This window comes from Cygnus olor, chromosome 2 (genome assembly GCF_009769625.2).
Source record: "Cygnus olor isolate bCygOlo1 chromosome 2, bCygOlo1.pri.v2, whole genome shotgun sequence".
Lineage (NCBI taxonomy): Eukaryota > Metazoa > Chordata > Aves > Anseriformes > Anatidae > Cygnus > Cygnus olor.
The window spans coordinates 5,632,134-5,659,950 of record NC_049170.1 but is presented as its reverse complement, the minus strand read 5'-3'; the positions used below and the strand labels follow the sequence as shown (position 1 = coordinate 5,659,950).

At 43.5% G+C, this 27,817-nt stretch overlaps 1 protein-coding gene across 2 annotated transcripts in view; it reads right to left on the bottom strand.

The window, feature by feature from the left end:
• Positions 1 to 27,817, bottom strand: part of OXSR1 (oxidative stress responsive kinase 1) — an 87,248-nt gene that overhangs the window by 6,738 nt on the left and 52,693 nt on the right. For both annotated transcript variants that reach the window (XM_040546751.1, XM_040546752.1), the window contains exons 5-13: positions 27,309 to 27,364; positions 17,982 to 18,091; positions 14,492 to 14,593; positions 11,432 to 11,565; positions 9,479 to 9,527; positions 7,417 to 7,482; positions 7,053 to 7,175; positions 3,669 to 3,704; positions 1,967 to 2,122 (exon numbers count right to left, since the gene is read on the bottom strand). In XM_040546751.1, coding sequence (XP_040402685.1) covers positions 1,967 to 2,122; positions 3,669 to 3,704; positions 7,053 to 7,175; positions 7,417 to 7,482; positions 9,479 to 9,527; positions 11,432 to 11,565; positions 14,492 to 14,593; positions 17,982 to 18,091; positions 27,309 to 27,364 — 832 coding nt within the window. The remainder of the gene's footprint in view (positions 1 to 1,966; positions 2,123 to 3,668; positions 3,705 to 7,052; positions 7,176 to 7,416; positions 7,483 to 9,478; positions 9,528 to 11,431; positions 11,566 to 14,491; positions 14,594 to 17,981; positions 18,092 to 27,308; positions 27,365 to 27,817) is intronic.

The following is a 27,817-nucleotide window of genomic DNA, read 5'->3' as shown; positions in this document are numbered from 1 at the left end:
AGCAGACTTTCAGTGGGAAGGATCCATCTTTATAACACTAGTGATACTTCCAGTAAAGTACTAATTATTAATCAAACTCCACAAAAAGAAAAAAGAAAAAAACACACAAAAAAGTCAATTACTCTTCCACTGTGCAAATCATCTGTGCTGCACGTGCACAGCCAGGGGTTTTAAATCTGCAGTAACAAGACAGACAATGCCTGGCTGATAATTTAAGCCTAGAAATCTTGACCGAGTTCTTTTTTCATCTAGACTGTTTGCTTTTTCATGATAGAAAACGATCGCCCTTTGTATAAGAGTAGTGTTTTACTCCATCTGTTGGTGTTCTTGTGCCACGAATGCAGCTCAGTGCTACTGACCACACTCTTGGTCCTGTTGAAGCCTGAAGAAGTTTTACCAGGTCAGTGAAAACAAACAAGAGCCCACAGAGAGCCCATCGGTCTGCAGAAAGGTAGCCAAGGAGTTACAGGAACCAATGGAAAGCTCTAAAGAGGTGCGTGTTGACACAAAGAACCATAAAGAAGAACGGAGTGACACGCAGAGCTATAGGGAAGGACGCACTGACACAGGGGTATGAAGTTCACCTCAGGCCAAGCTACCAACAAATAAGCTATTGGGGACTAGTGGCAGGGAGCAGGATACTCTGCTAGTGCAACTCAAAACACTTGCGTTGAGGCCAACGCCGCTACATCAATTTACTGAGCTGACAAGTCCCGGCCTTCACTGCTGCTGGAGTTTCAACTGCTGCTTAAAATTCAGGGATTAAACACTGGCCCCTTTTCAAGAGATTTGAAAGGATTTGATTTAAGCGTTAACGCTACTTCGAACGTAGCCAAGAATGTGACAGCCCCCAACCCTCCTGGTTTTGTTTAATGACTAAAGCATCAGCTTTAATGGCTTTGTAAACAGGAACATGAGCTGACTGCAGTGAAGTGATATACGTATCTTTTCGCTTACTTTATAATAAAAATAACGAAATGTTTCTAGGAAGGAGTCATTTCAGTTATTTTTCTAACCAGCGCTGCCAAGCTTCTTCCCTCTGGGTCTGCCAACGGGTGATGCTATCTTGGACCTCTTCAGCAGGGACAGCCTCTGCCCACCAACAAATATGAACATTAGTGTCTTTTATAAAGAAGTGCCATCACTCTGAAGCCTGGCAAACTCGGCGGTGCTTTATTCCAGCAAGCCACAAGACATGTTCCAAGTATCCCAGCAATGATTTGGTTTGGCCATTTTTCTCTTTTTAAACACAAGTCAGTGCTCTTTCCCAACTTTGGCACGTCTGCCTTTCTGACCTATACCCTACACTTTAAAGTGATGTAGCTAAAAATTAAACAGGGGCTTGTCGAGCTTTTACATCCCCTGTTCTTCCCCTCAAGGATCCATTCTGCTTGAAATGGATGTTTGAAAGTACCACAAGATTCAGAGCTTCCCAAAGATGGAGTTTCTCTGCTATTTTTGACTGACCCAAGGACAGTTTAAGGCTTCCTGTCACTCTTTTGAAGCCAGGAGAACCTGGATGTTCTGGTTTCTTCTTCTCATGCTTGTCTCCATTCTTACCCCATAGACTGCAGCGATGCTGAGACACACACCATCAGAACCTGTTCGTGCTGCACCTTAAACACACTGCACCTCTTTAAACACCAGGAACAAGCAGCTGCCACTGAAACGACTCTCCTTTCTTACCTTTAACCCTGCCTCAAGCCAAACATTACACTCCCTGAAGAGCAGAAAAACATAAATCACTGCTCACCCACAGAATAAGAACAAAACACTGCTGAGCCCAGTGTCTTTTTTAAAGGCTTTTTTTTGCAAACCAGCAGGCCAGCCATCTCTTCTATGCAAGCAGCAGCACTAATGCAACCCCAGACGAGCAATTTCTAAAGGTTTAGCTCATTTTAACATGTCTTGAACAGAACGGTGAAGTGCAAAGCTGAAAGCTGGCATGAAGGCTGTCAGATCTCACCTGGGCTGCTGCTGGCGCTGCTGGAGGAGCCTGGCTAGGTGGAGGTACAGCAGCTTGAGGTTGTGCAGGTACTTGTCCTGCAGCCTGAGGTAGTTGAGTAGGTGCCTGTGCTGGAGCACTGAGTGAAGGACCTTGCGGCTCGGCTGATGGGAATAGCTGCAAGCAAAAAGGTGTTTGAATGAGTTAAAAAAAACTCAAAGTTTGGACTCAAGCACTTGCTTCCCACAAAGCAATTGTTTGCCACTTAGAGAAGTTTAATGCCAAAGGCATTCCCAGGCCCCAGGGACACTAGCACTGATCCCAAGTTGGTGTTCAAGAGGTTTAATGTTTCCTCACGTCCAGGGACCCTTCTGCCCTGCCATTTTCAGTTTTATTCACCAGTAAAGAAGGATAAATAAACAAGATTGCAGCATGACTGCGGATCTTGGACCAAAATTAAGTATTGATGCTTGCAAGGCTGGATGCAAGCAGACCACCTCCTACCTTGGAAGAGAACAGCCCTACCCAGCAATTTTCCCCTTCTCAAAATCTGAGGCCTACTTATATTTTGTAGTAGCCATACAGTCAGAGCACAGCAACTCTGCTTCAGTTTGTACTTCTATTCAGAGAACACAGCCTAGCAAAGCATTTCAGTATCTATCAATAATTTATCTGTTTGTAAAACAAATGTCAGAGTCGGAGCACTGGGGTATTCAACAGAAAAGTGCATTCAGATACAGTGCAAGTTCTTCCAAAAAAAAAGGTCCGTAATATAATGGGGGTGGAAGGAGCTAAATGAGCAACTTTTTTTTTTAACCTCTTGACTTATTCAGAACAGAGAATTTGATTTTGGCATGATAGGCAAAGAACTGTAAGCTTGGTGGCTTCTTCAGTGTGCCCTCCAACTTACTCCACTCAGTTAAAGGAAACGTAACTCACCTTGCACGTCTAAAAGCCTGGGCATTAGACCTTCAAACTACAATATATATCAAGGGATGTATCACAGTGGAGAAATTCAACCCAAACAGATTTCAGCTTTCAGCTGTTTCTTTCAATTTAGCCTTTGCTTAAAATTACACTCCCAGAACTGTAGTATTTCTTATAATCAATCCTTGGAAAGAGGTGAAAGTAGAACAGGGCAGCCTAACCCAAAACTAATTTCTAGGAGACCAACCTCTTTATATATTCCTAGACAGGTAGGGAAAGGAAAGACATGACACATTCTCTAGCAGATAAACAGTCTCTGTCACTGAAAGATAAGATATACTAATATTCATAATGTAAGAAACACAGGACAGAGCTGAATGCAGATTATAAAATGCAACTGAAGTTCTGTTTATGATCTAATTCTATTAGAGATTTATTTCCCAGTTTTGAACATAGGTTCCAAACCAGTGAACTAGACCATGCTCAACAGACCTTTAAAGATTTTTAAAGAAATCAGAACACTGTTGTTCTGTTTAGCTTCTTGCAATCAATTCGTCATACTATAAACTTTTGCCACAGCAAGTTGAAAAAATATGCATAAAATTTATCTTAGAATGACCTCTTAGCATTAAATAGCCAGTGATTAATTCCTGTGGAGGTTTTCAAGCACAGCTCAGCCAGATACTAGCTTCTAGTTTACACAATATTGTTCTCAAAGGCTAATAAAAACACACTCCTTGTAACAGAAGTAACAAGAAGTCATCATTTCAGGAAGACGTTTGCATTTAAAACTTACCTCTGAATTCTGTACAGGTTCTTTCACTCTGGGAGACTGAAAAAAAAAAAAAAGGAAGAAAAAGTTATCATTGCCTCAACAGAAATTAACTCTACTGACTAAAAGGACCTTTCAGAGCCACATTGAACAAATGAAACCTACATTGTTTTCAAATTATGTAGACATACTAAGTTTCGTAATAAAATGGAACCACGGTCTGTTGCCAACCTAATCATATCATAATACCTCGAAACCTGCAATCGTACTGCAGTATTGCAGTTGACAAACAGCGTATACAATACTTTAGCTGCTGTAATAATTAACCAACAGCAAAACCGAGCACCCTTGAAGATCATTCAGACTGGATCAAACTGCTCGTGCACGGAGATGGCAAAATCCATTTTAAGGTACCCAAGTCTTGCAGAGAAATATAAGCAACAGATCTGCCTCAGCCTTACATGTGCTGCTTTAGAGAAAGAAATCTCTTGCCTGCTTCTTCTTGCCCTTGGACTCTGCACCACTCTGCGCTCTCCATGAGAGAGAGCAGAAAACTGACGGCCGTGCACGAGTTCAGCAGTGCAACTACCAGAGGAATGGAGAGGAAAGTGCAGTCAAAGCGACGTGGCCAGGCCTTGCTTATCAGTAAGCAAAGACAACAAGCATCAGTTATTTCACGTGAACAGAAAGGAATTGCCAAGTATTCCAGGGAATCTCTGTAATTAAGATATCCTGCAGCTCTGACTCCCAACGGGTCAATTACTGCCTGAAGATAAGATAGGTAGGATGGCTTGGTCTATGCTGGGATTAACAAATTAAATCTTCTTTCTCTGCCTAGAGGTCTAAAAGACAGGTTGTGGTCAGGACAGTACAAGCCTGAAAGAAGACCAAGTTGAGCCAGCAAGTTTGCATATTCAATCAATTAGGCAGAAATTTCTGGTTCCGTTTACAAGTATTTGTCTGCTTTCAGGTGCACTCCTAGCAACAGACTTGCAAAGCACACATTCGTACATATTAATTTCACCCTATTTTTTTCTGTAAAGTGGACACAAGCAAAAAAATACAAACACTTTATGTATAAGCTTTTATACAGGATAGGACTGAAGTGCTTTAGCAAATAAAGGCAAGCTATCCTTTAAGGGTGACAGCAGTAAAACACAGGTGTAGCTGGAATAAAAGGTGACACTTAGTGAATGTAAGTCATTCTGTTCAACAATTTAGTTAAAATTGCAATGGAATTACAGGCAGGTGGAATTTATACGGTGTTTGAAATATGGTCAAAACGCAGCATTGACACTAGTCCTCAGTAACATCCCTGTATTCAGAGCAAACATTGGCAGTTTAGATCCAAGTCTTAAGACTGCCTGAAAAGGGATCAAATGCAAGAGGTGCACAGGCATTCCTGTTCTTTCACCTTCAGGCTGAAGAAAATGACTCAAAAGCTGTGCAGTGGAAAGACACCCAGGGTGGGACTCAGGCGCCTAAGCAGACAGCGTGGTCCAAGACACCTTCCTGACCTCCATACTGGAACTGGTCTCCTGAAGATCCGTGTTGTATCTACACAGGGTGTCCCCAGAATGGCAATATACTTCTACATTTAGAGTAGCTGAATTGAGACCTGCTGCTCCAACAACCATCCTTTGTTAAAAGACTAAAGGTTTCTTGAATGGGAGGCCTAAAACTTAAGGCCAAGCATGGCCTAAATTAAAGAGATAAGAACAGACAGAAGTACAAGGAACTATGCCAAAGCTCCCAGAAAATAAACTCGCTTGAAAAGGAGCTTGTAAACCTGCGTTGTTTTCTGTGTAAAAGGAATGAAACAATTAAGTACTGTTCAAAATGCAGTAAGCAGTGGTAATTCATAGGATTCTGAGCTTAGTTACAAGATAGAACAAATTCTAAGTAATCCCTGAAATAGAGGTAGGGTCTTTTACAGTATTCCATCCTAAAAATTGATCATTGTACCCTACAAGACTGATTTACAAGATTTGAGTTTATAAAGGAAAAAGAACAAGAGGAAATGACCTTAAGTTGCACCAGAGGAGGTTTAGGATGGATATTAGAAAAAAATTATTCACTGAAATGGTCGTGAAGTATTGGAACAGGTTGCCCAGGGAAGTGGTTGAGTCACCATCCCTGGAGGTCTTCAAACACGTGGAGATGTAGAGCTTAGGGACATGGCTTAATGGCAGACTTGGCAGTGCTAGGTTAAAGGTTGGACCAGATGATCTTAGAGGTCTTTTCCAACCTAAACAATTCTGTGACTTTCAGTAGTACCCACCTGGCACCAAGAGATCCTCCTTGACTATATATGAAGCTTGATATAATAAGCTCTTTTATAGTCACAATAGCTATCGCCACAAATTACTATGTGGAATTATTGCATTAATAATACATTTAAACATTAAAATTAATAATACATTTATTAATAATAATACCTTTAGACCCCCAAGTATTTCCAAAGATGCTAAAGACAAAATCTTACTTTTAATGTTTAAGTGTCTACACAGATCAGCAGTAGAAGGAATGAGAAAAGTGAAAGTTACAAAGTAATAAATGCTTCAAACCAAAAATATTTTTTCCCCTTTGATATTGAAAAGCTTCCTTTAAATATCTTTCCCTGTGTCACTAATTCATTTCCAGAACAATTAAAATGCTCAGCCCACTTCATGCTACCTACCGCACTGGCAATGGAACCGTGAATACAAGCAAGCCATTATAGTCAAAATCTGCACTGCCACCCACTGGGAGGAAGGCAATCTGGAAATGAATTGTAATCTTTAAGTAGTCGGGCACTGTGCCTTACTCTTCTGTGTTCCTAGGGGTTACGCTGTGGGGTGGGTGTGTTGGGTGAAGCGTTTTTTGGGAGGATTTTCAAGCGCTAGACCAATCACTCCTTGCAACTTCAGTGATGCCACAGGATTTTCTACTAAGGGCTAATTTCAGTGTAACTGGTAGTACAGAGCTAGGCCCTCTGTGGTTCAGCTATCAGCCATAAGCACAGGCCATACCGATTTCAGTTCCATCCTGGAGAGGGCAGCAGGACAAAACCTCTCCTGACACTTCCAGAAGACAGCATCTCGAGCAGTCAGTACCCCTAAAGAGAATATCCCAGCTCAAGCGCATTAGTATGCTGAGATGGGAGAAGGTCGTCTGACTTCATGTTCCCAATTACACTCAACGTCCCTGAATTAGAGCAGCTGCGCCCCAGAACGAGTACAGAAAAGAGATCAATAGACTTTCTTTAACCTTTAGCCTGCTTTCTCTGGTTTGGCTGCAAGCTCAAGGGGCGGGATAACAACAGCTTACTGTGAACCATACTTCAAACAAGGCTGCATGCTTCTCAGGGATATTTAGACATACTATAGATAGAAAACAAGACAGAGATACCAGAGTCTGAGGACCCACCCTGAGCTGTGAAATTGCTGCTCTGCCTTCCTCACTTTCTTCGTCTAGCTCGTCATCACTCCACTCCCAGCCACCATCTTCAGTCTTATGAAGACGTCCACTGGAACCTGGGACTCTCCTTACCTGCTCAGCACAAAGACAGAGAAAAGACATGCCAAGAGGACAGCTTCTACAATTTTTATTATTTTTTTTTTAAAGTAGAAACGCACAAGAGCATCTTCAGCCAGGGCATTCAATTATTTTATTAAAATATCTAGCTCTATCTAGAAAATGCTATACTACTATAACTCTCATAATAAAATGTGAAAACAAGTATAAAAACTAATACAACTGTAATAGCAAGAGCCCAGGATCTTTACAGTACCTTTTTGGATCTTTCAGTAATTGTCGGTGCTCTCTGCAACATCTTTTCTTGTAAAAACTCTTTATTCTGAAAAAAAAAAAACACCAAATATTTACATTGCTGAAAATACCCTTTGATTCCTTCAGCGCCTCTGAAAATGAAACTGCTTAAAGTATTTTTAGCAGAAAGTGTTTTATATGCTTTGCACTCTCCTCCCCTCAAAGAACTGAGCTCTAAAAGAAGTTAATCACTCTCCTTCTTTGGACTACAGTATATGATGTTTCATCTTAAATACCTTTTAAATTAGCAGTCGCACTTTTCCTGCGCACACTGATAAGAAGTTAACGATTGAGGAGTTGTATAAAAGTGGCTGACTTACTGGGGAACGTGATTATACTCATTACAGCACAGCATCTGATATCCTGCTGAGACGTTTTAGGTTCTTCCCTTTGCAGATATTACAGCATCTGGATCTAGCCACTTTGCTGTTTCCTATCCCTAAATTTATGCCTGTCCTACTGTCAAAGGCAAGCCTCAGATGTCAGGCCAGGACGCGGGAAGCCCCACATGCAGGGGTAATGATACGCAGGAACTGGGGCGGCAGGAGTTAAAGTACATGCACAGCACATGCGAAGTTTAGAGAGGAAGTAAATGCAGTCATCACAGTAAGTTAGATATTGGGAAACTGCTGTGATGCTTTGCTGTATTAAATTTCCTCAAACAACTGCATTTTGATACATGGCTCTCAACATTATTAAAACATACTTTTATATAATATAAACTGGATTTATATTTGGTTCAGTATAAGCGTGTAGAAGCTGGACTCCCCCATCCTCAAGTTACAGCTGTCAGCTTGGCAGTGGCCGACGTCTGAAAGTCATTTAACCCTGAGCGCTAACTGGCATATATTTTCACTCTGGGTTTAAGTATTGCCTCATTTACAATAATGTCAATTTTCTATCACCACATGTACTAATATGGTACTCTGTAGCCGTTTAATGAAAGCATGAAAGAGATTTTATACACGGTGAAGTGTAACATGAGCTAAAACATCAGCCAAACAGAGAAAGGTCAGCAATGTGTAAGCCATCTCCTTGTCACTTTGGACACCAAACGTGCATTCAGCACACAGATGCAAACAATTCAGTTGCCTAAAACCGCATTAGGGATCACAAAAACCTAGTTAATGCTGTCAAAAGTGCAGACATAACTAAACTTGCCCTAAAACAACCTCTTACATTTCCTAAGCTGGCTCACCTCTAGACTTCCTTGGTTGCACGTACTGGATTTGTGTTAACTTTAATAGGACACCCTGCTCCTTTATCTATGAATTTGGGAGCTGAGTACTACTTTCATTAAGCGCTGACACTGCTATGCTATCCCAGGTTCAGAAATCTTTTTGAAACTTTACTGGTGTTCTGCTATAAACCCCGTTATTTTGATGACAAATATGCCACAGAAAAAAAAATAAGTACACAGAAAACGTTTCCTCATTCCCCTGGAAATTAAATTCTCCCTTATTATGGTTTGTGTCCCCCAACGAGACTTCACAGATGGCATAGGCACTGATCGGCAGGCACTAAGTAGATAAATGCTCGCTGGCTGTTTGCCTTATGGCTATAAACCAGAATTTCCTACTATTTTATGTCATAGGATTTTCACTTTCCATAACACAGGGCGTAATAGTGTCAGGTAACCCTCCACACAGTGGGCCTTATTCACTGTTTTGCATAGAGACTGATTAGAGAGTTCATTAAAATACAAGCTACAGTTACTGCCACAGAGACCTTTAGGGCCGGCCACGCAGCCAGAATGGCACCGTTACAAGAGGAGAAAAAAGCCCAAACCCACTGAAAGCCATTTAAATGCTCGAGAATTTCTAAATAATTTCTCCTAATGGTGGCATACACGAGGAGGTAGAGAAGAGAGGTTTCATTCTGTCTGTTCACAATGACCCATTCAACTCAGCCAGCTATGCTGGCCCCGAGTGAAACGGCGCGCGTTCACGCCAGTAAAGCTTTCACCATACCTATTCTCCTCTCTCCTGCCTCTGCACGGATCAGCTTAGGAAGTGTTTTCTTACCTTTGCTTTCGTGAAAAATTTGTGTCTTAAAAGTTCTGCTGCTGTCGGTCTGTCAATAAAAACAGATAGAGAAAAAACATTACATATGTTCCCTTTCAAGGCACGAGTCTTCCAGGTTGCTGCAGCTGTAACAGGAGAACTCCTAAGGGCATCAGCTTCTCCTGTACAACTGCCCTAAAATTCAGTCGACTTATTTATAGTAAATTTTACACCACCAGACCTTTAAGTGTCAGTATATTCTCATCAAAGCCTGTTGTGAGTTAACTGGGCAGAGAACGGTCCTATTTTGATGCTGAACTTGGACCTCAGAGCCTGGCTGATAGGACCACAGAAGGAATTTGCTGAGAATTGAGACAAAGGATCCTCACCTACAGCAGGAGGCAGTACTTGCCATGTGCAAGTGACTGAGCTATTTCAGAGACCCTTGATTATATACGTGCAATTAGTTCTATTAAATGCAAGCGGGACAAAGAACCTTTGTCTAACATCAAGTCCAAATTATTTTCCCTTTTAAGTTACGCTTTAGGACCAATACTGAGAAGTAAAAGCCATCCCTCGGTCAGTTTAGAAGGAGTTTTCTAAAGACTCAGACCTCCATGAGGAAGTACCAGCTCACAACACTTCCCAACTGCACACTGCTATAAGGGAGCAAAGAGAATTTAAAAGGGATTCACTAACTACTCTTTAACAACCTGTACACCTGCTTAAACGTAACTGATTCTGCAAGTTGCTCTTTACAGGCGACCTCCTGCTCCCACAGTAAAGATGATGACAGTAGCTGTTAGTGGTGCTTGAGAAGGGAGAAGGGGGATGCCACAATTCCAGGTGATTATGGTTAACACATTCTAACCTGCAGGGGCAGGACATGCTTTAAAAATGAGGAAGAAAAATATCAATGGGGGGGGAAAAACAAACAACTGCTATCGGCATTTATCAAGCACTCCACTGGATTAATTAAGCCTTTCAGATGTAAAGCTTGTTAGAAGAGAGAGACCCCATCTCACGACGTGTAAGAAGCCTTTGTTTCAGGATCCGTCCGTCACAGGAGGGAACTGCAAAATGTCTTCATTATTTGTAATTTAGGAAGGGACTTTTCCCTTTCCAGAATCAGTTTGCTTACTGAGGACAAAGGAAAATTAAGCGGTATAAACGTAAAAATCCAGCTGTGGAAACGTGTGTTTTTTTAGCTTTGTATTTGAAGGAATGCTGTTCCTAATGCAGGACAAACAACGCCTTTAACCAGCTTCGCTGAGGCTCTCCTGTGCGATGGGCTGTGGGTTTTAAACAGTGCCATAGACAGTTGGACCTTCACGCAGCTTCAGATGCTGCCACAACATAACAAAATAAAGCTATCCTGGGAACCACAGCATACACACCACCCCCTCGGTGATATTTCTAATGCCACGCAGTAGTCAAGCTACTGTTAGAAGGAAGACTGGAAGTGTCATCAGGTCACTTGAGCAATTTGTATTGGCAAAAACATGTTGGGTAAAATTTGCCAGTGTTTTTTCCTGATTTGTTCCCCCCAAAACAAATATGACATAATTAATCAAGTCAAAACGACGCAGAAAGCCTTCTTTACACGGGCAAATTTTAAGAAGTTTATTTACGAAACTTCGCAAATAAACACATGTTGCCCAACATGTCATTGTTGATTTACAAACACCGAGCAGCTTTGACTAGAAACAAACCATGAACTGCAGTCATCTGTTGGAGGCAGAAAGGGGGAGAATGGTCCCATGCAATAGGGGCCTGGGATGCCCTCGTTAACCCAAATGAAAGATGCATGCCCTGGCCAGGCATGACGACAGGCATTTATCCTTAAAAATAAGGACAGCCAGAAGAATTTGCTGCTACGCAGCAGAATTGCTGCGTTCACCGTGACCACAAGGTTGGAGAGGAGTTTTGACATTTTGTTTTCCTTAAGTTTACTTTGGTGTTACCAGTTCTCACCTTTTTTCAGGGTCTTTTTGTAGGCATGAAGAAATCATCTTCCGAAAAGATTTCCCATACTTCTTCAGCATCTCTTTATCTTGCACACCAGTTTCCAAAGACGGAGGATCGTTTTGTAGCGTCAACATTAAAACCTGGAAGAATCACGTCTATTGGCAATGAGATTTTTCTTGGCTTTCGTTAGGTACAGAGCTTTGGAACACAGCATTTTAAACCAGCATTTTCAACAAGCATCTGAGTCAACAAGGTGTGTCTCATTGCAGCAGCTCTCTCAGGAAGCCTGAACTCAAAACAATTTTTTTCTTAAGAGTTTCAGCTGTCTCCTCCTATTCGCCAGACAGCAAGAACTCACCTCACTACCTTTCCCTCAAGAAAACTACAGGGTCTCTCCTGTTCCCTCTGTTTCCTACAGCCACTGAGGAAACAATTATTTTCAAACTTTTACACCTCGGAAAATTCTGACTGTCAGCCGAGAGTTTCAAAACTCATCCAACACAGAGAGTTGCCTCCACCTCCTTTCCTCGAGAAGCCAGACTAATTTATACCCAACAGTCCACGCTACTGCCTCCTATTACATCTCCTAGCCCACAGAGCAGTCTGCAGGCCAAACACAAGGTCAGGATGAGCTTTCAGGGATGTTTGGTGTGATGCGAGGCATAAGCACAGCAGAACTTCCACCAGCCTTCTTCATTTCAGCTGAGTAGTTGTGCAAGGTGTTTGATTCAAAGACTGTTTAGACTTCCCTGCAGATATCTTGCATTCAGAAATGAAGTTAGTGTAAAAATTCTGTAAAATTTCTGTAAAAGCACAAGGGCAACATAAAACAACGCGTGCTCACTTCCACGTACCACTGCGATGACAGGTGAAGACACGTCTCACACAAGTACCCATCAAGCCAAACTGATTATTTCCTTCACATCACTCAGATATTCCAAAGGAAAGGAAGAAAATTACTCATTTCCATTTTCACTTGCCACCTACCTACAGATGAATATCTATTTTTAGAAAAGGAAGCTGCAAAAAGCACATTTAAAAAAGCTTTCAACAGCTATATTGCTTAGGGCAGCAGCAGCCCATCAATCCAGCTGAAATTATACAGTCTGCAAAGAATTCAGGTTTTTTTTCCCCCTCTCCTTGGAGGGTCACTTAATGCACGGGTCATTTTGCTGCACAATGAAATTAACCTGCAGTGAAATACAATCACACTCGATATATAACACACAAAGGTCCTCTTGCAGGCTGAATAACTGGAACCCACACTTAATAACTGGAAATTAATAACCTACCGCATGACAACGTGATACTAAATAGGTGATCTTTGTATCCGAAGCTGCAGCCCATGCACTGAAATCAATAAATAGAAGTACGGCTTGCAGAAGCTACTGCAGAATGCTGCTAATAATCAGTGAGCAGATGGAAATATCAGGGAAAACAGCAACAGCTAAACCAGCACAACATTTCCCTGAACTCCTCACTGTTTTGCCACAATCGCTGGCATGGTACGAACTTGAGCGGTATTTCTAAACCACTCAGCCACTCAACAGTCTCTTGCACAGAGCTCATCCAAATCTTGGAATGAATACTGCTCCACAAGAGTCAAACCGCTGCAAAGTCCTGGCATTTAGAGCAATGCATGGAGGCCGCTACTCTAATGAGTTAGGAGCTACTGGACTCCCAAAATGGTATTGTAATTAAGAGGTGGGAGGGGATGCACCCAAGTCCTAAAGAGATGACACCTGCCTTGCATAGGATTCCAGCAATTAAAGGACTCAGAAAAGGAAAATTTGCCACATGATATGGCTAAAATTGAGGTTCTTAGCACCCACAAGCCTTGTGTAAGTAGTCTAACCATAAGCTGTGGGTTACTGAAAAGGCTCTCCATCCCCCTTCTGTTCCATGGGAGGCAGTGTGCCTCCCGGGGGTAGAAGCAAAGTGGCCTTCAAAAGGGTGGGAAATGCAGAAGGGGCCCAACATTTTGTGATCAAGACAGGGCCCCCACCAGATCACATGGAGGGGTAAGGAAGATCTCAAAGCTCAGACAGAGGGCAGGATGTTCTAAACCTCTACTAATGTCTCAAGTTGTGCCAGGGGAGGTTCAGGTTGGAAATGAGGAGACATTTCTTCTCAGAAAGAGCAGTCAGGCATTGGGACGGGTTGCCCAGGGAGGTGGTGGCGTCACCGTCCCTGGGGGTGTTCAAGGAGAGGTTGGACGTGGTGCCTGGGGACATGGTTTAGTGGTGACATTGGTGGTAGGGGGACGGTTGGACCAGATGATCTTGGAGGGCGTTTCCAACTTTAATGATTCTGTGATTCTACGATAATGAGGTCAACTCTGCTAACTTTAACATACAAACTCTTTGAAAGAAGAACATGTTAGAAGCAGTTCCTGTTTCAAGAATCAGGAAAGCGGGGAAAGTTATGCAAACTAAGACAATCCACAGTGCAAGACATTCAAAAAGATTTTTGAAGTGCCAGCGTTTAAGCAACAAAGTTTCCTCCACCTCAACTTCAATAAAATATTAATATCACCAATTCCTTTCCATTTCCTCCTGATGTGGTACTGTCCAGAAATGCCTGACCCTGTTGAGTGATTAACAGGACTGTGTTGTTGTCAATGCAAGAAATTCTTTTAGAAAAACTAGTAACAGGATTTCTGAGAGGTTTCAAGAAGGATCATCAATGCAAACGGAATAGTTTCCTATGTGTCAGTGGATGTTTCCAGTGTCAGTGGATGCCAGATAATATTTTCTGAATTATTATTTACAGTGGTAACATCTGCTGCCTCAAGGCTCCAGGATTGAGCCACACAAGCCCTTTCCTCACGAATGGCGACCCTGGCAAGTCTCGGGATCTAAATAAGAGCTGTGCACAGTTTCCGACAATGCTGATTAAGTGGCGTGTTTTTAAAAGGTGACTTCAAGCAAATCGAAGAACATCATGATCCAGAAACGCAAAGAAAGAGGACAAACTCTTCAACAAAGCAGTCTGGCCAAATTCTTTGGAACGCCCCCAGAACACACAGATCCTTTGTCTAGCACGAGTATTCGAAGACCTGCTCACCTTCATCGGTGGGTATTTATGGTAAGGAGCTGCCCCTGTAGCCAGTTCGATAGCAGTGATCCCAAAGCTCCAGATGTCTGCCTTGAAATCGTAACCTCTGACCTGAAAGATATTAGAGAATGTTAGCATCTGCGTCTCCTGTTGTCATGCACCATGATCCCTTTCTTTAGGGTTTTAATTATCCTTGCACCCTTTCCTTACTCTCCCCTCATTTCTCATCAGGAATTTGGAAACACCAACACTACAGTGTTAAACAGATGGAAAAAAAAAAAAAAAAAAACACTTTCTCTCTCCTCTCGCACACCTCCTAATGCTTGTAACACCTCTTTGAGGGCTTAAGAAGCCACGGTCTGATGGAAATTATGGTCTTGCGCTGTGCAACTAGGGCTGCTCTATCCCAGGCTTCTCCCTGTGTGGAGCATAAAGGGGCACTGGGTTAACCCAGGCTCTGACTTCTACACAAAAACACAAAGTCATTAAACAGTATAATGAAACTCTCGTAGTTAATAGACAGACTGTTACGCCCTCGGGACATATGCCTCACTACACTTGTAGTCAACCGCTTAATCAATCTGACTACAAACACGCTCAACCCCGAAACTTCAGCACTGGGAAGTACCCGGCAGCTCAGTAAAAAGCCCCTCGTTCCTGTCCGCAGCCTCGTGTTTCCCTCCGCTAATTAATAGTAGCTTCTGCACTTGACATTAAACACAGGCTTGTTCAGGAAAATTTATAGCATTTACTTCCCCTCATGCACAGGAAAAAATATTTCATATGCCAGAGCGGTTACTTCCTCATTATCATTAGGTAATATTTTGGCACATGCTTTCTCCATTGCAGGGGAGAGACACCATGTACTAACTCCAAGAAGAGCTACAAAAATCAAAGTTTTTTGGCTGCTTAGTATGGTTTGTATTTCTTCTTGTTAGACCACGGAAAAATGAATAATGAATCACAGCAAGGCTAATAGGCTTATTGTATTCAGCCACACTAACAAGCTTTAGAAAGACGCCCATCGTGACGAAGCCAGGAATATTCCCCAAACTGCCTCTAAGATGATCTGGAACTTTGAGAAAAACAAAACAAAAAAATCCCCTCCTCTGTTATTTTTCATGTGATTTGATAACTGAATTAACGTTTGTTATAGCAACAGCAGTTTGTATCTTGTACTCATTTCTTCAACTCTGCAGGCATCGTTTTCACGAGCCTTAAGAGCTTGAAAGACTTCCTGAAACGGAGCTTATGGAAGCCATTGTTATGAATGGATTTCAAATAATTAAACTAAACAAGATCTACAGAGATCTCGTATTATTTATAAGAACGCAGTAGATGAGGAAATATGCCATAAGTTTTACGAAGTGACATTTCCTTACACCATTTTTAGGCTTTGAGAACGACTTTGGCACATTTTTTGTCTTCATCTTTCAGCTGATCTCAGATTTCTGCACTGTACAGCTCCCCATTTTAACTGATTAGTATTTTCATTGTACCATAGAATCCTGCTTCCAAATGAAATCTATGAAATTCAAATCTGCCTATAGTAGTCCACCTTAACATCTATCCAATATGTATTAGTCACCATCCTGCAGTTAGTTTATCATCTATTCTCCCTCATCAAATTTTTTTTGGCCATAAATCCACCAAATGAACATTAAAAGACAATACCAGGCCATCATGTATTAATGTGCTAAAGCTCCTTAACGACGTTGAAATAAAACAGATGGAATCAAGAAAATCTACAGACCGAAGGCTAACCTAGAGCTACCCCTTTCTTTTCCCCTGGTTGGATACAATGGCTCAGAGTGACACCTGCTGGAAAGCAGCAGGATGATATAAATGGGCACAACGATTTCACAGAAGCACTCAAAATGCCTCCTTACCGTCTAGCATTCACAAATTTGATGTGCACCCTCACAGAAGTCACAAAACTGCCTCCTTGGAAAACAACTGCCCCATCAAAAACATCCCTTTTCTCAGAAAAAAAAAAAAAAAGCTGTTTCTTCTTTCCCCCCAGTCCTTTGCTGATTGCAGCACAAGAAGCAGCACTGACACAAAAGAAAGAAAAGCAGGGGCAACTCCGATCCAGTTCTAGGAACACTGAATGTGCTATTTTTATTTACTTTTTCTCTTCCCCCTCTTAAGATCAATGCAACAAGAAAATCCAGAAGTATGTGACGGCAGAGCAGTTCACAAGCGAGTTCCCAAAGACAGCTCCTGACTCGGGGAACGTGCCTCGTGCCCTGTGGTGTTAGACTCGAGGAGGTAGCAGGAGTGCTTTAACACATCGGCCCTGCAAAGCTGCAATGGGGAGTCACTGAAAAGGCCGAACAGTGAAAAAGCCCTTCATAAATAGTATATTTAAACCCCTCCAGAATGAATTCAATTTCTCAGGAAGTTTTAGGTATAGGAAAAAAATGTACTAGAACTCTCCCACTGTTTTAGCTACATTTCATTACAGATACATGGGGGTCTTATTCAAATTCTCCTAAAGTATTTTATTGCAAGTAATAAGAAAAAAAGTTACAAGCCAGGTTTATTTTACCAAAACAATGTTTTTCCTTTTTTTTTCTTCCAGGAATCTTTGTAACAAAAATATTTTGGAAAAGCATTTAGATTGCTGTATTTTCGCTTGGTGCACATGCCAAAACTGAAACCCTGAGCCCGGCTCTCTGTCAAACTTGTTAAGACGATGAGGAACACTTCTCAGAATGTCTATGGCACCGGACAGCAATGCAATAAACAGCTGCTACAAAAGGCCTCGCTGGAAGTTTGCTTGTTGGTTTTGTTCAGCAATGGGCAGCAGCGCTTTAGATTCAACAAAGTTTTCAGGTGGCCTTCATCAGTAGCCGCGCAGACAAAGCTTACCCCTCTAGTTTAGTCTACAAGTAGGAGAGGACAAAAAGTGACATACCTCCACCCAACAGGAAGTATGACATCTATTAGCCAGCCAAAAAAGCAGAAGAGGAAGGGGGAGAGGCGAGCATTCCTCAATATTTACAGTCTGGGCTCTCGTAAGCCAAGAGAAACTGAAAAGCTCGAAGTCGACTGTGCGTAACTTTGCTGTGGTAACTCCCCGCTCGGAGAAGTTGCCATTTCCTACCTCAAATTTTTGTATTTGCCAACGCAGAAGAGCACGTTACCTGACTGGGTATGTGCGTATTTACCACGTGTGAAACTATTTATATTCCACCTCACGTTCAGGCATGAGGGAGGGGCAGGTTAATCGTCTTTATGCAACTGCTGAGCTGCCTCATACTTACCTGGGGTACAACCCTCGAGACAAGCAACAGGGCAAGAAGCTACTGAACTCTGAATAATCCACAGTACGAACCTAGCAGCAGTAGCCATACCTAAAGACAATTCTGTGGTTTTAAGGAAGCCTTAAAGGATGCAAAATTATCATTTTAGGCTGAAGTAAATATGGCCGTTGCGGACAACGGGGAATTCCAGGTGCAGATCAGCTAAGAAGATGCTAGGAAAAACGGTTCACCTGTTCCATAACTTCTGGCGCCATCCAGCAAGGTGTGCCCACAAAGGTTTTCCTGACTTTATTTCTGGTAATGTCACCACCAGTGGCCAAAAACGCGCTAACGCCGAAGTCTGAAAAGCGAACAAATGAGACTTTGTTAAGAACACATCCTGAGCAAGCTGAAGGGCTGTCCCCCATCTCCCCCCACATTCCCAGCCATCTATCAAGTAGCAGACCTCGCGGTTATGCATGAGGAGTTTCCTAATGAAGAATAATCAACAGTTAGCAAAGAGTGCTGGTAGATGAATACTCTGTAGCTGACCATCCAATTACTCGGGAGAGCAAAGCGTTCGGGGCTGGCTGGTGGAGAGGAAAATTCCACTTTCCATTACAGCCCACTGGACACATCACAGCCCGCCCTCGCTCTCCTGGCAGACCTGCTGGTGCACAAACCTGCCTCTGACAGTCCTTGCTTTATTTGCATTTGTGTACATACGTAACGAATTACTGAGCTTCATTAGTGTCTTGCTAATATTTACAGCAAGGAAAGATTTTCTGAACAAAAGAAGTCAACGCATAAAAATCTCCCGGAGCTTGTAACATTTGACTGTCACGACAGCATCCTGCAGGGTGGAGGCATCAGTCAGTCCCCTGGTTTGGATCTCCTGTTACCAGAACGTGCTTTGCTTGGTAATCTTCCATCGCGGAGATGCTCAGTGCTTTAGCAGGACAGGTTCTGACTACTTACCATGCCTGACCCTCACAGGGGATGCCTTGCAGACACCAATTCTCACCCTGCACAGGGTTCCCTCACTTAAAACGTTTTTCACAAGCTGCAGGATGCTCGAAGACGCACTGTGCATTCACCAGTAATTCTTTTTTTTACAACAAAATCACAAATCATTCTTCTATATGAAACCTATGACACCGATGCTTTCCCAATTAAGACTGATATGGAAAACAAGAGCTGCAAACAGCAGCAGGAGGGCGCAGGGACAGCAATAGGATATAATACGTTTGTTCAAAATAAAGCATTACAAAAGATTTGGCAACCAAGCCGCTCAGGAGACTTTCCTTTGACTAAAAACAAAATTAGTCAGGTGACAGGGGAACTAAACACAAACTAAAAGTATTTCCTCCCGATCCGCTCTAAACAACATTGCTTATGCCTTGCAGAATTATGGACCTACAACAAGTCAGTCTCTACAACTCAGTTTTACTCCCTTCCCCCCGTTTCTATTTTTTATTTTTAAAAGCAATCACGATCTTCAATGCCGTTTTTGAGGTTGATGACAGGCTTGGAGGGTGAGTCCGAACTCCAGGGGTTATTTTACGTAACAACAGAACATTATTTTGGTTTGAAAACACAACTCAGCTGCTGACATTTAACTGCAACTGTCCAGGACTTGCTCAGAGGAGCCGTGGAGTTACACCATGACTTAAGGATGGCGTACCCTGAGAAATCAGCTGCTACAAAAGATGTCTTTTTCAGATCTGCAAGCAACAGCATCCAAGCGAGAACAGGGCCAAGCTTCCCCCTGCCCCACAGCAGCAGTGCAGCGAGGCCCCTCTCACCGACCTCTCAATACTGAGAAATGAAATTATCCCTCGGAATAATAATAACACGCCGAGAGCTTCCAGCTCCCCTAGATTAGAGGCTTCCAAGGACACGAACGCAGCACTCACTAAAAAACCAAACATCAATAATTGAAGGTTTGCATTAAAGAACAGAAGGTTTCACTGAAATTGCAGGGCTAAAATCCTGCGTTTGCACCAATCGCCTACAATTAGGGTCCAGCTTCTTCCAGATGTGCCTTTCTGTCCCATTCCCTCTTCCTGGAGGCATCCCATATTGCTGCTAGCCTGGAATTTTTAGTGTTGTCTAGATGAATGTCTATTGCTGGCGGCACTGTGATCTATATTTCTCTGGAAACCCACTAGATCTGCTTCCTGCAACAGTGCTTTGGCTTTTCCACGCATGCATCTCATCCCTGCTTTTCTTAGAAACTGAAAGAGCTTCCAGAAAAGCCCGGAGTAAAATTACTTGCACTTTACCCTTTATTATGGAGAGCCTTGCAAGACCTATTGTTCTAAACACAAGAACAATCAGAAGTTATTTTAAATAAAGAAAATACTAATAGGAACTTGTCCGAGTGCCATCAGCGCGCTATTGTGATGGGCTCTATTTCAGCTCGTGGACATTATCTTACCTCGACTTTCCATGCACTCATTCTGAGAGTAAAGGAAATGCCACTCAAAGCAAAAGCAGTAAAAACACGCAGCATTCACCGCATTTCACATCAAACACGAGGCCGAGTTTCTAAACTCCAGGCTGGAATCGCGCCCCTACGTTTGCCAGCTGAGGTCTGCAGAAAGCTTAAAAGGAATTAAATCGTATTCCATTACGTGGTTGATTTATTCAGTGTTTTCCCAATCAATTCCCCTCATTTGCAGTGGGCTAAAACTGGCACAACCAGCCTGGGCTACCCGGCTGTAAGGAATGACTTTGAAACAGCTTTCTCAAATGACATCTCACTGACTTTATCCGAGCCCCAGCTATTAAGATAAGAACGCGTTTGCTCTCGGGAAATATCTGGAAAGCAATAAATTAAAATCCTAACCACAAGTTAGGGTTCAGCCCTCACTTCTGAGCAGCTGATACGATCTGCGCCTCCTTCTCTCTCTGCCTAAGCTCCTAAATTACTGGGGGCTGCCCCTGTTACACTTCCCTCCCCAAAGGTTAAACCAGAGCTAGAGCATTGCAAATGAATTTAACCCCAGGGAGTGGAGAAAAGTCATGCAATTCAAGAGGTATGGTAGCTCACAAGTGTTCTCATCTGTGCTCTTTGGCAGCTTGTGTTTTACGCTGCCTCGTCATGGCGATACCTGAAAAGGACTGCAGCAGCTGCTGGTGCAGGCTTTGCAGGAAATATGGCAAATTCTGCTTTTTGCAGTAGAAACTGCACGTGTTCATAACCCCGCTGCCTGCAAAACTCTATGCTGGCAGCGAAGTTTGAAGAAGTATGGTATTAGGCAATAATTCCTGCTACTATGGTATCCACTTTGCCAAACCTCAAGTTCTGGCCACTTGAGAAATGCAAAAACCAAAAGGACAATCTCCTCTTACTCCTCAGCGTCACAGAAGACCCAGTCTGAACAAATCACAAGGCACGAATGCTGTGCCAGGACCACACTGCAACACGCACCTGGGCTGCTGTGGGTCAGGAAAACAGAATTTTGCACTATCACAGGTTAGATTGTTTTATTCAAATCTAAAAGTCAGCCGCTAAAAAGAAGTCAGCCTTGGGCACCTGATATTTTAACATTAACTTAAGAATTAAGTCAACATACCTGTTACTGTACCTAGCTATACCACTAGGGCAAAAAAGACATTGTGCACTAAAGTAACTAGGAGCCAGGACCAAAGGGTATTGAGATCAGAAAGGCTCCTGAGAGCTGGCTGGGTTTGAATCAGACCCTAAAACAGCAATTCCCAACTTCTACGGGTGTGGAACAGCATAAACCCACCTTGACTGCAAACAACTCAGAGCTGTTTTTAAACTCAGACAACCAAGATACTGTGCTTCCTCAAGCAAGAAAAAAAAAAAGCACTCAGAAGACAGCACTAAGCGTTTCTTTCACTGAGCACCTTGCTTCTTGTGCAGTTGCTCGCCATCAAAAATTAGCTGCAGTCGTATTGTGTGCTCTTCTGCAAACCTCAGGCTGTTAGAGCGCTGACAGTGAATAAAGCCCGACGAGAAGATGATGAAGGCAGTGGTAAATGGCAATTTTCTGCAGGGAACGTAGCAGGTTGGTAAGACAGCAGAGGAAAGAAGATTAGTGAAGAGTAAAAAGCTTATTTTCCTTTGAAGACTGCATGGTCATATGGTGCTATTGGATCTGTAAATATAGAATCACAGAATGGTTTGGGTTGGAACGGCCCTCAAAGCCCATCTAATCCCAACCCCCTTCCATGGGCAGGAACCCCTCCCACCAGCCCAGGCTGCCCCCAGCCCCATCCAGCCTGGCCTTGGGCACTGCCAGGGATGGGGCAGCCACAGCTCTTCTGGGCAGCCTGGGACAGGGCCTCACCTCCCTCTGAGTGAAGAATTTCTTCCTAATATCTGATCTAAACCTACCCTCTTTCAGTTTAAAGCCATTAGTCCTTGTCCTATCCCTACACCCCCTGACCAAGAGTCCCTCCCCAGCTCTCCTGCAGCCCCCTTTAGGCCCTGGCAGGCCGCTGTGAGGTCTCCCCGGAGCCTTCTCCTCTCCAGGCTGAACAACTCCAACTCCCTCAGCCTGGCTCCAGAGACAAATATGATGGACAAATATGACTTCTCAAATATGATGGACAGAGGCTTAGCAACTGCATCCACCAGTTCTCTCAGGACCCATGGATGCATCTCATCAGGTCCCATGGACTTGTGCACCTTTGGGTTCCTTAGCTGGTCTCGAATCTGATCACCCCCTACAGAGATCCTACAACATCTCTGCATTCTCCCAGTCCCGGCCTTTGCCTTCTGTGGCCTGGGCTATGTGGCTGGTGCTCTTGTCGGTGAAGACTGAGGCAAAAGAGTCATTAAGTACCTCAGCCTTCTGGTGACCAGGCCTGCCGTTTCCTTCTGGAGAGGGCCCACAATTTCCCTAGTCTTCCTTTTATCACCAAAGTACCTATAAGAAGCCTCTCTTGTAGCCCATGATGTCCCTGGCTGGATTTAATTCTGTCAGGGCTTTAGCTTTCCTAACCTGATCCCTGGCTGCTCAATGTCTCTGTATTCCTCCCAGGCCACCCATCCTTACTTCCACCCTCTGTGGGCCTCCTTTCCGTGTCTGATTTTGAGCTCCTTGTTCACCCCTGCAGGCCTCCTGGTGTTTTTGCCTGACTTCCTTTTGCCATCCCATTGGCATGTGTCGCTCCTGAGCTTGGAAGAGGTGATCCTTGAATATTAACCTGCTTTCTTGGGCCCCTCTTCCCTCCAGGGCTTTGGCCCATGGTACTGTACCAAGCAGAGCCCTGAAGAGGCCCAAGTCTGCTCTCCTCAAGTCCAGGGTGGGGAGCTTGCTGTGAGCCCTCCTCACTGCCCTAAGGGGCTTGCTCTCCCAAATTCTCCTTTGGAAAGGTAAAGCTCTACACTCACACACATTTCTAATCAACGACAGCTTTATTTTTATATGCGTCACCATCAGTTTAGTCTTCTTGCAAAAATAATATCAGGGTACATAAAAGATTAATGAAATCTCTCTACTAAGTAAACGCACAAATCGCTTCTGAAACCGAGCCCCAGCTGCACGTTAATGAAGATACGCCAATGCTGCACAAAGTAACTCAGGGGTGACGAAGCACACGAAGACGCTGCCCTTGGAGAAGTTCACAAGTGGTTACGTTACTTGGTTGTTGAAACACCTCTTCAGGAAACCCCAATATGACACGCAACACGAAGCATAGGTTACTTCACATCAAGCTGCTGCAGGGGAGGCACCAAAACTCCTCCCCAGCCACTAGGAAAACCCTTTTTTGCCCTTTTTTGAACAGCTGAAGAGGCTCAGAGGTGTGAGTGATGGAGCACTCGCTGGTCGCTCAAGCCAGCCCTGCAAGCAGCACTCCTCTCCCCGAGTTAGATCCGTGCCCTGCCCCTCGCTCAAGCAATTTCATCTCCCGAAGTTGCCATTTCCTAAGACGAAGGGGGGGAATGGCACTGCCTGCATCATCGCGCGATGTTTATGCAGAGCGCTATTTTCGTCCAATGAATTAAGAACAGTCAGGAACACAGCGAACTGGTGACAAGCTGGCATGGATTTGTGGAAAGTTACACAAATTCAGTTACACAAGTTTTGCCTGGCCTTAAGTATCCCCATTTTATAAATAGATAAAGTGAGAGGGCTTAGGCAGCTTGCCCAGTATCAATTAGCGAGTCCCGAACGACTTTGTGAGATCTCCATCTCCTTCAGCCACCAGGCAACGCCGCCCATAAGGGAAATTGCAGGCACGACAAATGCCAGCAAAGGGCCTCTTGGGGCAGGTATTAATCCCGTCTCATTTTAAAACCTGTAGGGCCAACAACACAATACCTTCAACAGAAAAATCCCAGGCTTCCAGGAACACGCGCCCTTTTGGCGCGAGCACGCCAGCCTTCAGCAGACCCTCGTTTCTTCACTCAGTGACAGAGGAGTATTTGACAGTATCGTTCAACATCCCAGTGACTAAAATCAGAAAGAAGGATTTGCTCTGCACCCAGTCTCAGTAGGACCCTAACATCAAGCCTTGGCTGATGTGTGGTTCTCACCGAGTAAGCCTCCTGCACCTTGGCAGAGCTTACCTCTCCCATCCGTCCCAGGCTACCAAGAGCCTGTCACTTCATCTTACAATAATTTACAGGACCTGCACAGCTCCATAAACTCAGGAATATTAAACCTTCCTTACTGTGAGACGAAGCCTCCTGCTTTATGCTGCAGTACTGGAACTGATGCAGTTTATGTCGACAAGAATGTTTTTACCCATGCGAGCCTTTAGACTCCACGGAGCCAGTAAATGCCAGGGCACAGAGGTTTTATGTTCTGATTAAAAAAATACAGTAATTGCCATGGAGAGGCTGGAACACAAAAGAACGCAGCTATCTCAATTTACATTGCAACCACCGCCAGCGTGGCCCAGAACAATGGTATCTGGGAAAGAAAGTCCAGCTCTTAAGAAGACAGATTAATTCAGTGAGCAAGGAAACACTCCAAGCTGAGAAAGCAATACGCTTGGAATCATAACAGGCTCCAAAAAGTTGGTGCCAAGCCACAAGCCCAAACCAGTGCCCTTGGAAAAAAATGAAAAAAAGAAGTGATTTAGGATAAGGGACCAGCTTCAGTTCAGGTCTGGGTGGGCAGCGGTATCTGCTAAAGGCAATTTTGTGCCCTGGTTCAGTGGATGCACATTTTGAAAAGGAGAGTAGTTAAAAATAGTCATGAATAAAAATACCAAGTCCTAGGAGCCGGGGAGGAGCTTTAAGCTGGGTGTTTGTGCAGGCCATTAGAGGAATTTTTAGAACTCGGACTTTCAGCAAATGCCTCTGAACTCAGAGATTTCTCCTCCACCACATTACCTGCACCAGCCTTAACCTCCTGGCGCTGCTGAAGTGGCTTTCACAGCCAAAGTGCATCCCTCAACTCAGAATTACAAGCAGAACCTGAGCGAAGTCAGACACACCTTCATCACGTTGCTTTTTCTGCTCAGCCTTAACAGCCTGTATTAGCAAAAGAGGCTTTTAGTTTTCAGGGAGCACAAACAGAATTGTATAATACTGCGGCAAGATTGCAGCCATGAATTGGGTACAGGGAAGGTTCCCAAGTGTGCCTGATGTGAATTAAATCACCGACACGCTGTGGAGATATAGTCCAGCAGGGGGGTTTCCTCCATCACGGGTCAAGCGGTTTTTATAAACCTTCCTAAAAGAAGCTCTTTTGTTCCAAAGGATTTGCAGTTGAGGATTTGCATTCCTTACGTTTGCATTTAGGATGCGCATTTCTTCAGAGACCCGAATTGTGTCAAGCAGCAGCAGGCACACAGGAACAGGAGGTTGCAAAGGCCAAACACTAACTGAGAACTTACCACCACTACTCTGGTAGCTTCGGGCAGCTTTGATACGGGAACAACAAAAGGGAAAGGATCCATTATAGAGCGCCGAAGTCGTTTTTTCCTATTAAACTATTTGCATTTTTTACGTACAACAAACCAGCGCCTTCAAGGGAGGTGCCCTATTTACTCTTAACCTCAGGCTTCATTCCACAGCTGATCAATATTTTTCCCCCTCGTGGTGTAACTTTCCAGCGAAACTTAAACACATTTGTCCCATGGGAATGCGGTGATGTCATCCAGATGTTAACTGAGGCAGCCAATTAGCAACCAAATTATTCATAAGACGCATTGATATTGTCAAAGGCAGGTGCTTTGATCGTGTTAAAACAAAACTCATTTTATTTGGGCTGGCTTGCTTCCACCATTTTTTTTCCTCCTCAAAAAAATCCACGAGAATCTTTGCTATTTCATCCTGGGTCAGGAGGAAAGGAAGCTTACGTGTTAGAAATTCCCACAGAAAAAATGTTCACCGTTTGTCCACGTCAGGCTCCTCTCTAGCGTTCAGTCATTCATTTATTTTTGTTTCTTTCAAGTCATCAGCTGCCTTCACAGAAATTAAAGCGCTTCCTGCCGCTGCTGTGAACTTGCTGACCTCGGTGGAGTTTAGTTTTTCTACTTTGTCGCAGGAAAGATTACAGAATTACTCCTCATGCATGTTTATGCAGAGCAAAAATTTGTAAAAGGGAACTTTGCACATCTTGCTGGGTTGCTTTCACAGAATATGCAGAGAGAAGGATTTCATCATTTAAGTGTTGCACATACCAGCCACTAGCAGACAGCTCGGTTCAGGGGAATATCTACAAATCCCAAATAAATTATACCCTTTAAAAATTATTCAGCGGACAAAAATACATGAACAGGCACCTATCACCTTAATAAAAACTTTAATTAAAAGTCAAGCCCTGGCACCCTTGTGGAAGAGAAACACAAGAAGCTTTCTCCTGGGCTGGCTGAAACGCTGGAATAACAGTGCACTGCTCTAATGCAACAGCTATTTACAGCCTCTCCCAGCATATAATGTAGCATTCCGTACAATTACAAGCCCTAAATGTTACATCTTGGCCCCATTATGGAAAAACCTTCCAGTGTTTTATTAGTATAAAGCATTTTGGAAGCCACACCCTACCTTCCATCGGCTGCCACATGGGATGAATTATTTACACTTCGTTAGAGATATAACAGCAAGCGTTATGAACCCTGGGAGACTTGCAAAGGGAAACAAAGCAGCTTCAGGTTTTAGACAGAAGCCCTGTATTTTAGGTGTTGGGTCTTTCCACAACAGCACTTGCTGCCTTCCGCAGAGGAAGAGCTACCCTTAAAAAACTTTCCAGCGCAACACAGCCTGCCTCCTAGCGGAAAATCCGCGCCCCTCGTACCAAGTCGCAGGTCCAGGCGCAGACACACCAGGGGGTTTCACACCTCTCAGCTCGACAAAACCTCTGTCCACGGATCCAGCAGCTGAGCTGCTCGCGTGGCTGCTTCCAAGACGTTCATTTTGCCCCACCAGCCAAAGGATTTAATCATGCTGGCATTCATTATTCCAAAGAACAGTATTTTACGATATCAACATGCAGAACTCTACTTTTTTTAATTTTATTTAAAAAAACAACTGTGAGTCTTCTTGAAGCTAACATTTCCATGTAGGTTTCTCTTGCCCGTTAAACCATTTCTTCAGACACACAGCTATGCCCAAAGCTTTTTCAAACCTGTTAGGAAAAAGTTACCTGCAATTTGCACTGAGCCATCTTCTCCAAGAAGAATATTTCCTGCTTTCACATCCCTGCGGAAAGATAAAGCAACAGTAAGTGGAACTCATTAAATCTTTCCTTCGCCCAACAAAAACGCAATACAACTTTGTTATTTCTCCTGTTTAACGTTGTGCTGCATTAGCACCTCTTGTTTCTAATCACGCAGAAACAGTAGGCACTTAGCACCAGCTGTAACTTCAGCAGACATTAAGTGGTATCTGTGATATTTATAGCTAGGAGCATTTTAAGTGCTATGGATACAAAGAAACTGGAAAAAACTTACCAGAAACTTCCCTAACACAAAAAAAAATCCAACAAACCAAGAAGAGTGGTTTGCCCCAGGTTCTTAATTTAGCTATTTTTATGAAAGCAGCACCTAGGACTGGCCTTACACAAGGCAGTCCAAGCCAAGTGAAGCAGCTTTATACCTTTATCACCAGCCCAGCCTCTAACCCTGCACCCAGAGCACGCAGAGCCAGTGTGGA